This window comes from Camelus ferus, chromosome 7 (assembly GCF_009834535.1).
Source record: "Camelus ferus isolate YT-003-E chromosome 7, BCGSAC_Cfer_1.0, whole genome shotgun sequence".
Lineage (NCBI taxonomy): Eukaryota > Metazoa > Chordata > Mammalia > Artiodactyla > Camelidae > Camelus > Camelus ferus.
The window spans coordinates 58,302,114-58,314,777 of NC_045702.1; the positions used below are offsets into that span (position 1 = coordinate 58,302,114).

At 41.8% G+C, this 12,664-nt stretch overlaps 1 protein-coding gene across 2 annotated transcripts in view; it reads left to right on the forward strand.

The window, feature by feature from the left end:
- COL28A1 (collagen type XXVIII alpha 1 chain) overlaps nucleotides 1-12,664 on the forward strand; it is a 156,769-nt gene that overhangs the window by 120,044 nt on the left and 24,061 nt on the right. For both annotated transcript variants that reach the window (XM_032483961.1, XM_032483963.1), the window contains exons 28-31: nucleotides 5,963-6,031; nucleotides 6,587-6,667; nucleotides 6,757-6,792; nucleotides 12,040-12,076. In XM_032483961.1, coding sequence (XP_032339852.1) covers nucleotides 5,963-6,031; nucleotides 6,587-6,667; nucleotides 6,757-6,792; nucleotides 12,040-12,076 — 223 coding nt within the window. The remainder of the gene's footprint in view (nucleotides 1-5,962; nucleotides 6,032-6,586; nucleotides 6,668-6,756; nucleotides 6,793-12,039; nucleotides 12,077-12,664) is intronic.

A 12,664-nucleotide genomic window follows, 5' to 3' on the forward strand; every position in this document is an offset into this window, starting at 1 on the left:
ATGTTATGATAACTCACAGAGAAAAAAATGTGACAATGAGTGTGTATATGTCCATGAATGACTGAAAAATTGTGCTGAACACTGGAATTTGACACATTGTAAAATGATTATAAATCAATAAAAAATGTTAAAAAAAAAAACAGTAAAATGAAAAGGACATAAAGATAAAAAAATTAAATGGCAAAATGTTTTCACTGAAGTGAGCCTGGGGCTGGGCCAAAATCTCATTCTGGTGTCAGAGTTCGGTTTCAGTCTGAGGCAATGAGCAAGGGCTAAAATCCTAGAACAATTAAAACCATTTACCCCAACAGTAGACTCCTGAGTCCTCCCTTGTAAATGTGAAATAAGCATCTCTATGTTCTAAGTAATTATCTCCGTTATTACCTGTGAGATGACAGAGGATACTTGGGAGGCATTAACTTGAATAGAAAGGGAAAATGTTAGCTGAGGGCTCCCTTTATTCCTTGCAGCTCTGGTGTCCCACTTTCTCTATAGGCATTTTTATCATCCCTACGCAGGTCAAGTCACAGTACAGTGGGAGAGAACAAAGATCGGGCTTGTATATTGGCTGTGTCCAAATGGGACAATACTACCGCTGGTTTAAAAGGTTGAACTGAGTTGGCATGAAAGTAAATCCTGGGGAAACAGGTCTCTGATAACAGTGCAGGCTGCTTGAATTCAAACAGCAGAAGTCGTCTCTGGAGGAAGAAATCTACAGTTCTGGCTTTGCTTTAAGTCTCTCCAGTGTTCTTTCAGCCAGACTTTGGGTGAGTAAAGTACCTTCAGGGCTTACAGCATAGACAGATCTCTTTTTGCAACCATTCAGGGCATTCTTCATTTGTTTTATATACTAATTTAAACTTTGATTTTGAAATAATTTCAGAATTAGACAAAAATGCTGCAAAGATAGTACAGAGAATTAACTCCCATACACCCTTTACTCAGATATCCTAAAATGTTAGCATTACATTTCCTTTATCAAACTCTGTGTATGTGGACGGGTAGACCCACACATTATTTTTCTGAAACACTTGAAAGTGAGTTGCAGATATGATATCCCTTTACCCCTAAATACTTCAGTATATTCTATGCAGAGAAGCACATTCTCTTACATAACACAGTAAAATTATAAACATCAGAAAATTATCACTGATACTCTCAGAGAATAAGCAAACATCTGAAAAATTAAAATGATCACATCTTTTGCAGGAAAGATCTAAGACTGAGATATAGTGGTTAAAAAGCTGGGTTTGAAATTTGGACTTAATTATACCTTCAGACAGATGAGATCTTTCTTGCAGCTGCTTCTGACCCATGCTGAAATCATTGCCTGTCATTTCCCTGAGACTCGTAAGGGAAAAAACCTGATTGGATAACATTCACCATAGCCAAGCTTACGCATGGACTTATTTGCTAAAGGCTTTTAGCCAGATAGTCTATTCTGAAAGTTATAGGAAGTCTTCAAGTATTTTGAAGGGAAAACTGGTGATTAAAAAGAAAAAAAAAAAGCCTTTATTATAGGGAAACCCAGCTGCCTGGAATAGGTACAGTGTTAACAATCATATGTAAAATGTCTGTATTATGAAGTAATGCAAAATAAATTCCTGAATGCGGAACTGATTCTAACATGAGGACTAGCTGCTCTGACTGAGGCTTTTCCCTCCGGGCACGGCAATGAAGCCGCAGCAGCTTTCAGAAAGGAAATTATGTCATTTCTTAAAAGCAGCTAGTTAGTCATAAACATTTATTAGACACCTTCTAGATGAGCTGCTATGGGAATCTGAAAGGTTGTGAAATAAACTATTATTCTGAATAATTGTCAGAAAGTATCAAGTTCTTGCTGGACCCACTTTTTCTAAATATATATAATCCCTAGCAATAATTCACCATCACACCATAGTACCAGCTCCTTTGTTTTTCATACTATCTGTCCTTGGGTTTGGAACAAAGCCACCTGCAAATTTCCTTTCAGTGTTCTCCCATGAACCTTTCATCTCCCTGACACCTGACCAGGAACCCTCCTGACACCACCCCCTCACCTCAGGTACCAATGCTCTCAAGCATCTCCTTGACAACTCAGAACCACCTTTCAACCAGGCACCTGGTTGGTTGAAGATGTCCTCATTCCCCTGAGAAAACTAAGTTATGCCTAAGTGCCATTTACTGATACCTTTTTCATCAGAGGATACTTCTCTTTTTTAAAAAATATTTTATAGTAACTTAATTTTTTAAAAAAAATTTAAGGGGGCAGGTAATTCAGTTTATTTATTTATGGTTTTTTTTTTGTTTTGTTTTTTAGAACAGGTACTGGGGATTGAACCCAGGACCTCAGGCATGCTAAACATGTGCTCTACCACTTTGAACTATACCCTCTCTTCCCCAGAGAATACCTTTCTTATTTTTGTTTTTTATTTTATTTCTAATGAGAACAGAGAATGGCAGGCTCTGAGGCAGCAATCTTCCTGCTCTCCCTCACCTCACTCGCTCGGCTGGCCACCTAGTCTGTATGTAGGCAGGCCCTTCTATCCTTCACATTCAAGGTGAGGCTGCAGACTCACTCTCAGGAGAGCATTTTCCAGTAAGTGTAATGAGGTTGGTCTGTGTTATCCAGATACTCCAGATATGCCTAGTCCTCTTCAGCACACCTGGGTTGGCAGTGCACAACCTTTAGAAACAGAACAGATTTTCCTCCTCCCTGTGGGTTCATCACCAGTTGTGGGTTCTGGCCAGCAGAAGTCCCACCAAGACGGAATGAATTACTCAAGACTCTGTGGAAAAAGTCAAGAGAGCGAGAGGGAGTTGGGAGCCAACTCCACGAACCTCTCAAATGCTCCCATATGTATTGTGTACAGTCAAAGGAGAAATCACTGACAGTTGTGTGATGGAATGTAGGAATTTAGGGAAAGACAGGGTGGGCTCGAGATTGTAGAGTTTGGCTCAAGGTCAGAATACCTTTATGTTTTGGTAAATTATGTTCATGTTGACATCAGCAAGCCTTACAGCTTATCAGGGCGGAAAGTATGAGAAGCAGCTGCTTAACATTTTTCTTGAACTCAGGTGGCTGTTCCTGTCTTAGTTGCCCCCCTCTGGGGATCTTATCTGTCATTGGCTAACCAGCCTTCTCACCTCTGAGTCTGCAGATTTTTATTACTTGTTTACCATTCCAGCCCAAGACTCTTTCCTTTGGGGGCGTACAGTGTACCTTTAGGGAAGTCATGGGAAGAGGGGAGCAAGATACATTCTTATAGATATGTTAAAACAGACCACCAGTCCAGCCAGTTCCTTGCTTTGGAGATAGATGACTGTCTAACAGCAGGCACGCCCAGAGTTTATAGCCAAGGGCCTGGGTCATTGCTTTGCAAGGAGCAGAGTGCTATCTAAAACCTCAACTATGCAAGCAAGGCAGTTACTAAGCACATTTGCTCTTCTTTAAGGAGACAAGCGGCTGGGGTCTGTTACAATTTGTTAACCCAATCATGGGCTCCCACACCTCCCTGTCTCCTGCTTGAATCTCCAGCTTGGAATCTCAGTGTTGGTTTCATGTTTGGGAGCTTATTTAACTGGCACTGATCCCTATCCAAGTTGCTGGGGATCCCGACACCACCAGATTTCCTGGTGACTTTTCTCTCTCGACTGTAAACTGAACAAAGAAGACCAATGATCCTTGCCTGTCTCCTCTAACTAACTGAGCCACCAAGAGAGGGGTCACTGCTTCTTTGGGGGTGAGTCTCCTTGGAGAGGTGTGAGACATCGGTGCACAACACTACATAGTTACTCACTGTGAGCTCTCCATGCTATTGCTTGGCTCAGGGGTTAACCGGGTGAAAAAGACATTCAGTGAATGAGTTCTCTGCAATTTGACCATAGTAAGGAACTTGTCATGAGTCCCCTGGAGTTGGAATGAGGATGCAAAACTATAACCCCATATTTGCCATCCATTTAGAAATACAACATGATGAGATCGTAAGAACCTCAGAGTTCAGCCAAGTCAGACTGCTGTGAGGGGCAAGGGATGGATGTGAGAACTGACCACTTTATTTACCAACAAGAGAATCCACACTTGTATTCACTTTAGTTTGTACTCCTCTGTTTAAGATTTGTTTCAATGAAAGAGTTTCCTCCTAGAGATGTATGCAAGTGTGCAAAGAAATAAAAAGAGTATTCATTAAAGCATTATTTGCAATAGGGAAATATCAGCAACAACCTAAATGTCCATCATTACGATAATGGATAAATTGTAGCCCAGGTATTTAATGGAATACTGTAGAGAAGAGAAAATTAACAACCTAGAAGTACACATAGGAACGCAGATTAATTTCAATTAGATAATGTTGAGATCTAAAATACAAGTTGGACTAGAATACAAATTGGATGCATAAATGTATCACTTACTTGAAGTTTAAATATTAAAAACAACATTGTGCATGGCTTTAGAATATATACACAGGTAGTTAAAGCACAAAAAACATAGATATGAGTGAAGCATATCAATTTCAGAGGGAGGTTTCCTCCTTCCTTCTGGGAAGGGCACTGGATTGGGGTTTCATTGGTATCTGCACTATTTCACTTTTTAATATGGTGCTATATAGGTGAGTATCTTTTTCTAAAAAATTTTTGTGTGTCGGAAATACTTCACTGCAACACTTTTTAAAAGAAAGGATTCTATTTTTTAAAAGCTTGAAAGCCAGTGAGCTAGGAAAGGGATCTCAGGAATGCTGATATCCAAAGTTACAAGCAATCCTCTGCAGCCCTTTCCAGGAGTGATCTTCCAAAGCCCATCCTGCCTTCTAGGGTAAGGGCTCTTGAGCCTTCGCAAGCCTGCAGCAAATGAATGTGCCACCCCTACTCCCATCCTTGATTCTCATCTAGTTGGTCTGAGGTTTTTATTAAGCATACCAGGTGCCTCTAGTGGGCATGGTCAGGGACCTTTGAGAAAGAAGCTAAAGGTAGACAAATCAATCCCGGGAGCCCATGGTCCTTCAAAGCCTTGCCACAGGCTCATTGCTAACAATGAGCTGGAGTTAAGCAGGGATTACTGCAGATCCAAGCAGCATCAGTGCCGTGACTTTGTATACTTGTTAGTGATTATTCCTGTTCCACGTTCAACACCATGAAAACCTTTTAAACTGTGTGGTTTTTGAGGATGGAGGTGCCAGAGCAGCAGATAATGTTAAGATATGATGGGCAAAGTTAAAACACGTCCTAAAAGGCAAACATTTTTATTTTCCAAATTAAGGAAGTATTAAATTAGTTTAACAGATTCATGTTGCTACAAATTATCAGGGATGGAACTAACAGTATATGGTGAATTCTATAAATACTCCTTGGCATTAACTGGGGAGAGATGCAGGTAAATCTTCTTGTCCTCCATTATTAAGATAATACATGCTTTCAAAATATCAGAATATTGAAAAATGTACTGTGTAGCACAGGGAACTATATTCTTGTAGTAACCTATAATGGAAAATAAACTGAAAAAGTATGTGTGTGTGTGTGTGTGTGTGTGTGTATGTATACGTTTATGTATAACTGAATCACTTTGCTATACACCTGAAAGTAACACAACATTGTAAGTCAGTATTACTTCAATAAAAATACAGACAAATGTAAAGATGATTATAAAAATCACCATTAGTATCACAATGAAAATAACAGGTGTCTGTTACTTGAGAACTTGTTGATGTTATAGTCAGGGTTTGAAATTGGCAAAGGTGGGAGTGTTTACGCCACAGGAACAGACAAATGTTGTAAACCAGCTCCCTCACTTCTACCCTAGGTAAGTAGTTAAATTTTTACTAGCAAATCACTGAGCCCATCTGACATACATGGATTACCCTCCCCTCCTAAACTTAGATAATGCTAAAATGCAGTTTTGAAACTGCAAGCGTATATCCAACCCAAAGTATATTCTGAGTTATCTTGGGAAACTAACAAGAACATCCCTGTCTCATGCTGTATGTAGGGGGAGCAAGGACCTCAAGGCTTCCCGGGGCCAAAGGGCACGACAGGCCGTGGCCTCCCTGGTCAGAAGGTAAGTATTTCAGGACCTCAGAGAGAGAGAGACGCCTAGGCTTAGGATCTCAATAGCTTAACTACAACTCTGGAAGAGCTCTCGTGCACTTGTCACTCTTCTCCTTATAACTCTCAGAGGAAAACATCCATTTGAAAGTGAATCCTTATGCATTTCTTTTCCTAACTACAAACATGCTTACTCTATGAAATCTCATTTTCTTCAGTCTCAAAAGCCAGGTGATAAGGAATAAATCATTATACCATGTAGAAGATTCTAGATAACTCAGGCGTTAAATTGTATAATAGCTGAAGTTCCTAAAGGCAGTGAACTGATCTGATGGTATCTCATGGTCTCCTCACCTTGAGATCTCTAGTTCATCATGAATTAGAGTATGGTAATGGGGGGGGGCTGTAAATAAAATGCCTCTCATTTTTTTTTCATAGAGTATATTTATATCAACAAGAACCACAGGTCTTCAAGAGATGCCAGCTGCAAATAAATCAAATTATAGAGTTTTTCTTAAGTGGCTTTAATATTCACATTCTACACTTAACTTTTCATTTTTTTATGTAGGGAGAGCATGGAGAACGGGGCGACGTGGGAAAGAAAGGAGATAAAGGGGAAATTGGAGATCCCGGATCTGAAGGAAAACAGGCAAGAAGTGATTTTTAAAGTCTGACTGTTACTGCATACATTAGCTGGTTCCAACCTACACTGACTGCTACTCTTCTTCCACTAAGTAGGGGTTACCAGGACCAAAAGGAGACCTAGGACTTACAGTGAGTACCAATCCTAGAGGGTAACTGAGGGGGTTGTGTTTACAAAATTATTGCATTCATGTTTTAGCTTTAGAAGGATGACGTCTTCTGACACAGAATTCCAGTTGCCATGTAACTGATGGTGCTGCTGCAAGCCCAGAGCTGACTAAGATGCATGAGGTGCTTGAATCTGAACATGAGGGGGCACAGAACTCCTAGCAGCCCTTACCCTGACTCGTGGCAGAGATGTAACTAACTGCTGCCTCTGACCCTTGGTAGAAATGTTAACAAGGAAGTGAGCTGTTTAAAAGAAGCCAGATGAACAAGTGATTTTTTATTTTCCATGATCCTTCACATTTCAGAGTGGGGGGCTCTTTTTTTCCTGAACTCTTTCCTTTGGGAAGTTCTCTGCAGAGAATAGCAATCACAAAGTTGGGATTGTGTATTTTCACGTATTCACTTACTCAACAAATACTGGTGAAGATGTACAGACTCTTCCCTATTCTCTCTGCAACACGGCAAACAAAAAGCCAACTCTCGAAAGTCCCACTGGATGGGGAAGTGCTAGAATTTCTATAGAAAATCTAATTCTTCCTTTTTGATTTCGAGGCATTTCATCTCCAGGAATTAAGGAGAACTAGGGACCTTCTCCCTTTTCCCCTTTTGGACTCTTTGGTGGGTCACAGTCTGAGGATGTTGATGCTATGTACAGAGCTAGGAAAATGCAGGGGTGGGAGCTGAGGTGGTGAAGGTGAGGGCTGGGCCTGTGAGAACAGAACTCCACATGGTCTTTATGGCCCATCTGCCTTTTTCTCTTTGCGGTTCCCCTGCCACATGTCAGACCTTCCCAGATGCCGGTGGTGGATGAAGCAACTATGTGTGTGACAATTTCTCCCCAAAAGCAGCAGAGGAGAGTGTATGTAAAATGCCTGGAGGAACGTTCCTCATAGGTTTATACCCTCCCTCTTGTTCCAGCGTGAGGAGGGGAACTGGTTTTCCTTCATCCATGTATTCATTCATTTCACCGGCATTTACTGGGCACATTTATTAGGTCAGGGTCTGAGATAGGTGCTGGGGGAATGGTTGAGAAGAAGAGACTATGTCTCTGGACTCAAGGAGCTCACAGCCTAATGGAGAGAATGACAAGCAAAGGATGTTCACCTATAGTTTGATATATGTTGTGATAGAATTGATCTGTGGGTCCAGAGCAGACGAAATAACGTATGCTTTAATGCAAAGTCTCCTTTCCTTCACACTTCCCTTTTTCTAGCATTTAGAAAACCAAGGTCAGCATGAAATGAGAATCTAATATGTGGCAGATGCAGTGTTAGGCTCCTTTGCATCAGTACCACCCTTACCCAGTACTGCAGGTGCCTGGGCGGCCCATATAAAGCATGGCCCCCAGTCTGGACCTCTGGTCCTTCTCCAGCTGCACCCCTTCCTCCAGGTGAGGAGTCCTCGGGGCCAAGGGGAATGACCACCCTGAGCACACGCCCCACTCTGTACTGTACTTGGGTACACAGGACCTCAGATTGTCTCCCCAAATGGCCCTAAGTTTGGAGAGCTGACAGCACTGGCCTGTACACATAAGGTGGCCAAGGGGCAGCTGTTCTGGGGGATTTTGACAGAGCTTGGAAACCAGGACTGGGTTCACCACATAAATGCTGACCAAGGCCCCATGCAGTGCAGGACTGGTGGGGATGGGGGTGGGGGTGCAAGGAGAAGGGGACAGGCTATAGGCCACAGCCCTCTCTTGTGCAAGATCCACATCAATCCACACGACAGTCCGTGAGGTTGGTAGCAGCATCTCCGCTTCAGATGAAGAAGTGCCAAGTCATGCAGAAAGCTTGAGCAATTTGCCCTATGTCACCGCCCTAGCAAATAGCAGAGAGCCCTTATTGCTGGAGTTGGCTTGTCTGATGCCATGACAGGACACCATGAATGCTCTCCTGGTATGGCCTCTTTCCTCCCCCTACCCCCATTCTCTCCCTGATCAAATATATTCCCAAACACTATCTGTTGCAGACTCATTTCAGACTCACAGACTCCTCTTTTAAGAGGCAAATACCACTGATGGAGTTCAAATTTTGAATCATTCATACTAGACTTCTTCAGAAAGACTGTTTCTCCACCTGTCCCTTAAATGTTAGCCTTTCCCAGCATCTGCCCACAGTCTTCTCTTCCCCACCTTCAAACTCAAGGGGAGGGGCGGTCATTAAAGGCTGGAGGGGGGAGGTACAGTTTCAAAGGCTATTTAATATCACTGTCAATTTGAATGGAGAATGGAGAAATATTTTTGTATTATAAATACAGAAGAGAATATGCTTGACAAAAGGGGGTGGGAAGGGGTCACACTGGTTAAAAAAGACAGAGAAGCCTGGCTTCACACAATCTCAACTGCCATCTGTGTTTCAGCAGCCAACTGTACACTGGTATTTCTTAAATCTGCCTCCGCTAGGACCACTCTCCTGAGCACCAAACTTTACTTCCTACTGCCCACCTGGACATCGCCCTCTGGATGCCCCTCAGGTGCATCAGACTCAGCTGGGCCCAAGCTGAACCCAGTCTTCCTCATCAGTCCCAGCCTGCCCCCATTCCATCCCTCCCATCTCAAAGAGCAGCACCTTTATCACTTCCCTTCTCCCACACGCCTTCTTTCCCTCGCTCTTTCTTCCAGTTACTCCCGAACCCCCTCCGTCTCCTTCTGAAATGTCCCTCCAGCCAGTCCTTCCCATCCATCGCTTCCACCACTGCTTTCTGGAGGTGGTATTATTATTTTTGCCTGAACTGCTTAGGCACCTCAAACCCCTCTCTTGGCTGCCACAGTCACCTTTCTTGCATAAAAATGGCGTCAGATTTCTTCTCTGCTACAGACCACATGACTTCTCACTGCTCAGGATAAGTCCACAGTCTTCAACATGACCACAACACAGAGGTTTCTAGAGTTCATCTGCCCTCCGCATTTCCTGTCATTCTTCGTCACATACCGAGTCATAAGTTTACTCAAGTGCTGGACCGCACTGTGCTTTGTGAGTTCCATCCTCTGCCTGGGAGCCTCTTCCTCCACCTCTCCCCACCCCACCCCACCCTGGTCAAAGTCTACCTACTTCCTAGGACCACAGCCTCACCCTTACTCTCCCACCCCTACTCTCCCACCCCTGTGGGCATGGTTCCTTGTTTCTGATCCAACAGCACAGTGCTTATAAAAGTATTTGTTTCTTTGTCTCATTCTTACTAGACTCATTTAAGTATGAGCCCTTTGAGGGATATAAATTTGATGCCTTCATCGCTGGCACTGAGTAGCCAACGCAGTCATTCAGTAATTTTAGTGGAAAGAGTAAAACTATTCCAGTGACTTAAAAGCAAAGAATACATGGAAAATATTGATATATGACTACTCAAAGCATCTTAGACCTTGTTATCCCATAAAAGCACAGTGAAAAGAATTACAATGCAACCTTGATACATAAATTGCTCCTACAAGTCAATAAAAGACAAACATGGACAAAGGACATACAAAGACTGTGCCCAAGAGAATAAAACTTGCAAACAGACATATAAAATAAAATTTACCCTCAAAATAATCGAATAAGTGTAATTTAAAACAAGGAGATATTTGGTTTTATCAAATGGCAAAGATTATATAATAATAATAACAGTATTGTGTCTCTAAAACAGAACAGGTTTTCTTGTATACTGCTGTTAGAAGTGTCAGTTGCTACTTTTCTGAAGGATGGTTAGGCAAATGCATCATGAGCCTGAAAATGGCCATGCATTTGTCTTCAGTAATCAAGTTTTTCAGAATACTTAATAATATGGGAAATTAATTATGATGAATTAATTAAGTGTTAATTGTTAAGTATAAAACTATAATCATAAAATTTAGGGTATAGTATTTTCTCCATGGGTAAAAAATTAAACATAAATATATTAAAAACATAACATTCCCTTGTCCTAGATACACAATATAAATATATTAACCCATACATTTTCCTTTCTAGACACATTCTAGTTTCAGATTTATTAATGCCTCTCTAAATGTGGAAAAGCATGACAAAGCCTGAAAAAAAGAACAACTGTTGACTCCTTCATGTCATGTAATTTTTTAAAAATCGTACTGAGAGTTCTTACTATGAAGCCACTTGACATCGTTGGCTTCTACTCAATTTACAGTAAAAAAAATTAAAATGCCCTGAGTATTCTTCATACATGCTTTTGTTAAGCCATATTACAAGCTATGTCACCTTCACCCAGTTCTGTCACTATAAATTTTTTCCTTTAAAACATTACTTTTGTAACTCTTAAATTTTATCTTCTTAGATCAGGTCCACTGCTCTTTCCTGTTGAGATTTTCTGGGCTTCTGTTTCTTTCATCTATTAAGTTAATCATCATCCCTGTCAGCTTCAAGTCTTTGGCAGATGTAGACCCCTGACCTCTCTAGTCTCATTCCAGTCATTTGTAAACATGTCACTCAGGGCAAGGGGTTGGCAGATTGATTCCTAGTACCCAGTTCATCTCAGGCCATGGATGGAGATGGAACATTCAGGAACCCAAGGCCATTTCATGGAAGAGCCTAAGTGAGAGTATCAGGAAACTGGGGAGGAGACTTGCAAATTTGGGGATTGATACAGAAAAAAAGCAGGGAATACAGCATAGAATGAATTCTCTTTCGACCCTGGTGCCTGTCTTAGTTGGTCAGCTGACGTGGGTTAAATCTTGTAACTGAAAGCATGCACTTCCTACGCCATTGTCATCCTCGGTATCTGCAGGGGACTGGTTCTAGGACTCCACCTTCACCCCGAACCCCAGAATATACCAAAATCCGTGGATGCTCAAGTCCGTTATATAAAATGGCACAATGTCACTGGTTCCCCCACCCATGGATACAGAGAGCCGACTACAGGTGGTACATACTTTGTGGAGCCAGACGGTGTGCTGAGAGCTGTATGTGTGTTACCTTGTTTAATCCCAGCACAGCCCTGAGACACAGACACTGTTAGGTCACTTAATGCCCAAAGTCACACAGCTGGTAAATGCTGGAGCTGTGACTCGAACTCCAAGTCTGAGCTATCACGTTTCACAGCTCAAACACAATTCAATTATGATAAAGCATAGCAACTTTCAGCCTGTGTGCTATGTATTTTATTTCCGGCAGTGGGAGGATTGAGTCAAATAGCCCAATGTCAATTGTAAGAAGACATATCTTTTAGGACTGTGGGAAAAAATATTATGCTCATGCAATTAATACATTTCCTCTTTTCCTCCAGAAAGAAGAAATTATCAAACTTATTTTTGAAATATGTGGTAAGATTTGGCTATCAAGAAAAATACACCACTTTAAATTCCCAACCCTACTCTGTTCTGTGTTGTCAAGGTAATGTGTCCACCCAGAAGATGTATATATACTACACAGCTCATGGGAAAGGTGCAAGCATATTTGCAAAGTCAGTGGGACATTGAAAGGAAGCAGTGTGAGGGGCAGTAGGAATCCTGATTTAAGAAAAGAAAATCTTTTTCCCAGCGTGGTTACGAAGCGTGAAGATATGGGCCTGGATCTGTGGGCAGCCAGGCCTTCTGTTAGCACAGAGCTCCTTTGTGTTCAGTGACACTGACCTGAGCTGGGAAAGGAAAGAACAACAAGGGGGACATGATTGCAGGGGCCTAACCAGTACTGAGGTCCAGTCCAGCTGGTGAGGATCAGGTTTGTGTTTCTCCTGAAGCAAGAAGTCTTTCTAAATTGAGTTTTGAGCACTGTGTCTAGAGTGCCTTCCACGGCAAAGGCCAGAGGACAGAGTCACTTCTGTGGTGAAATACACTTAAAATAGAATTACCAGAACATGAAAGTAAAGCAAAAAGTTTAGCCAAAAGGCAAGCAATAAATGGGTAATGAAG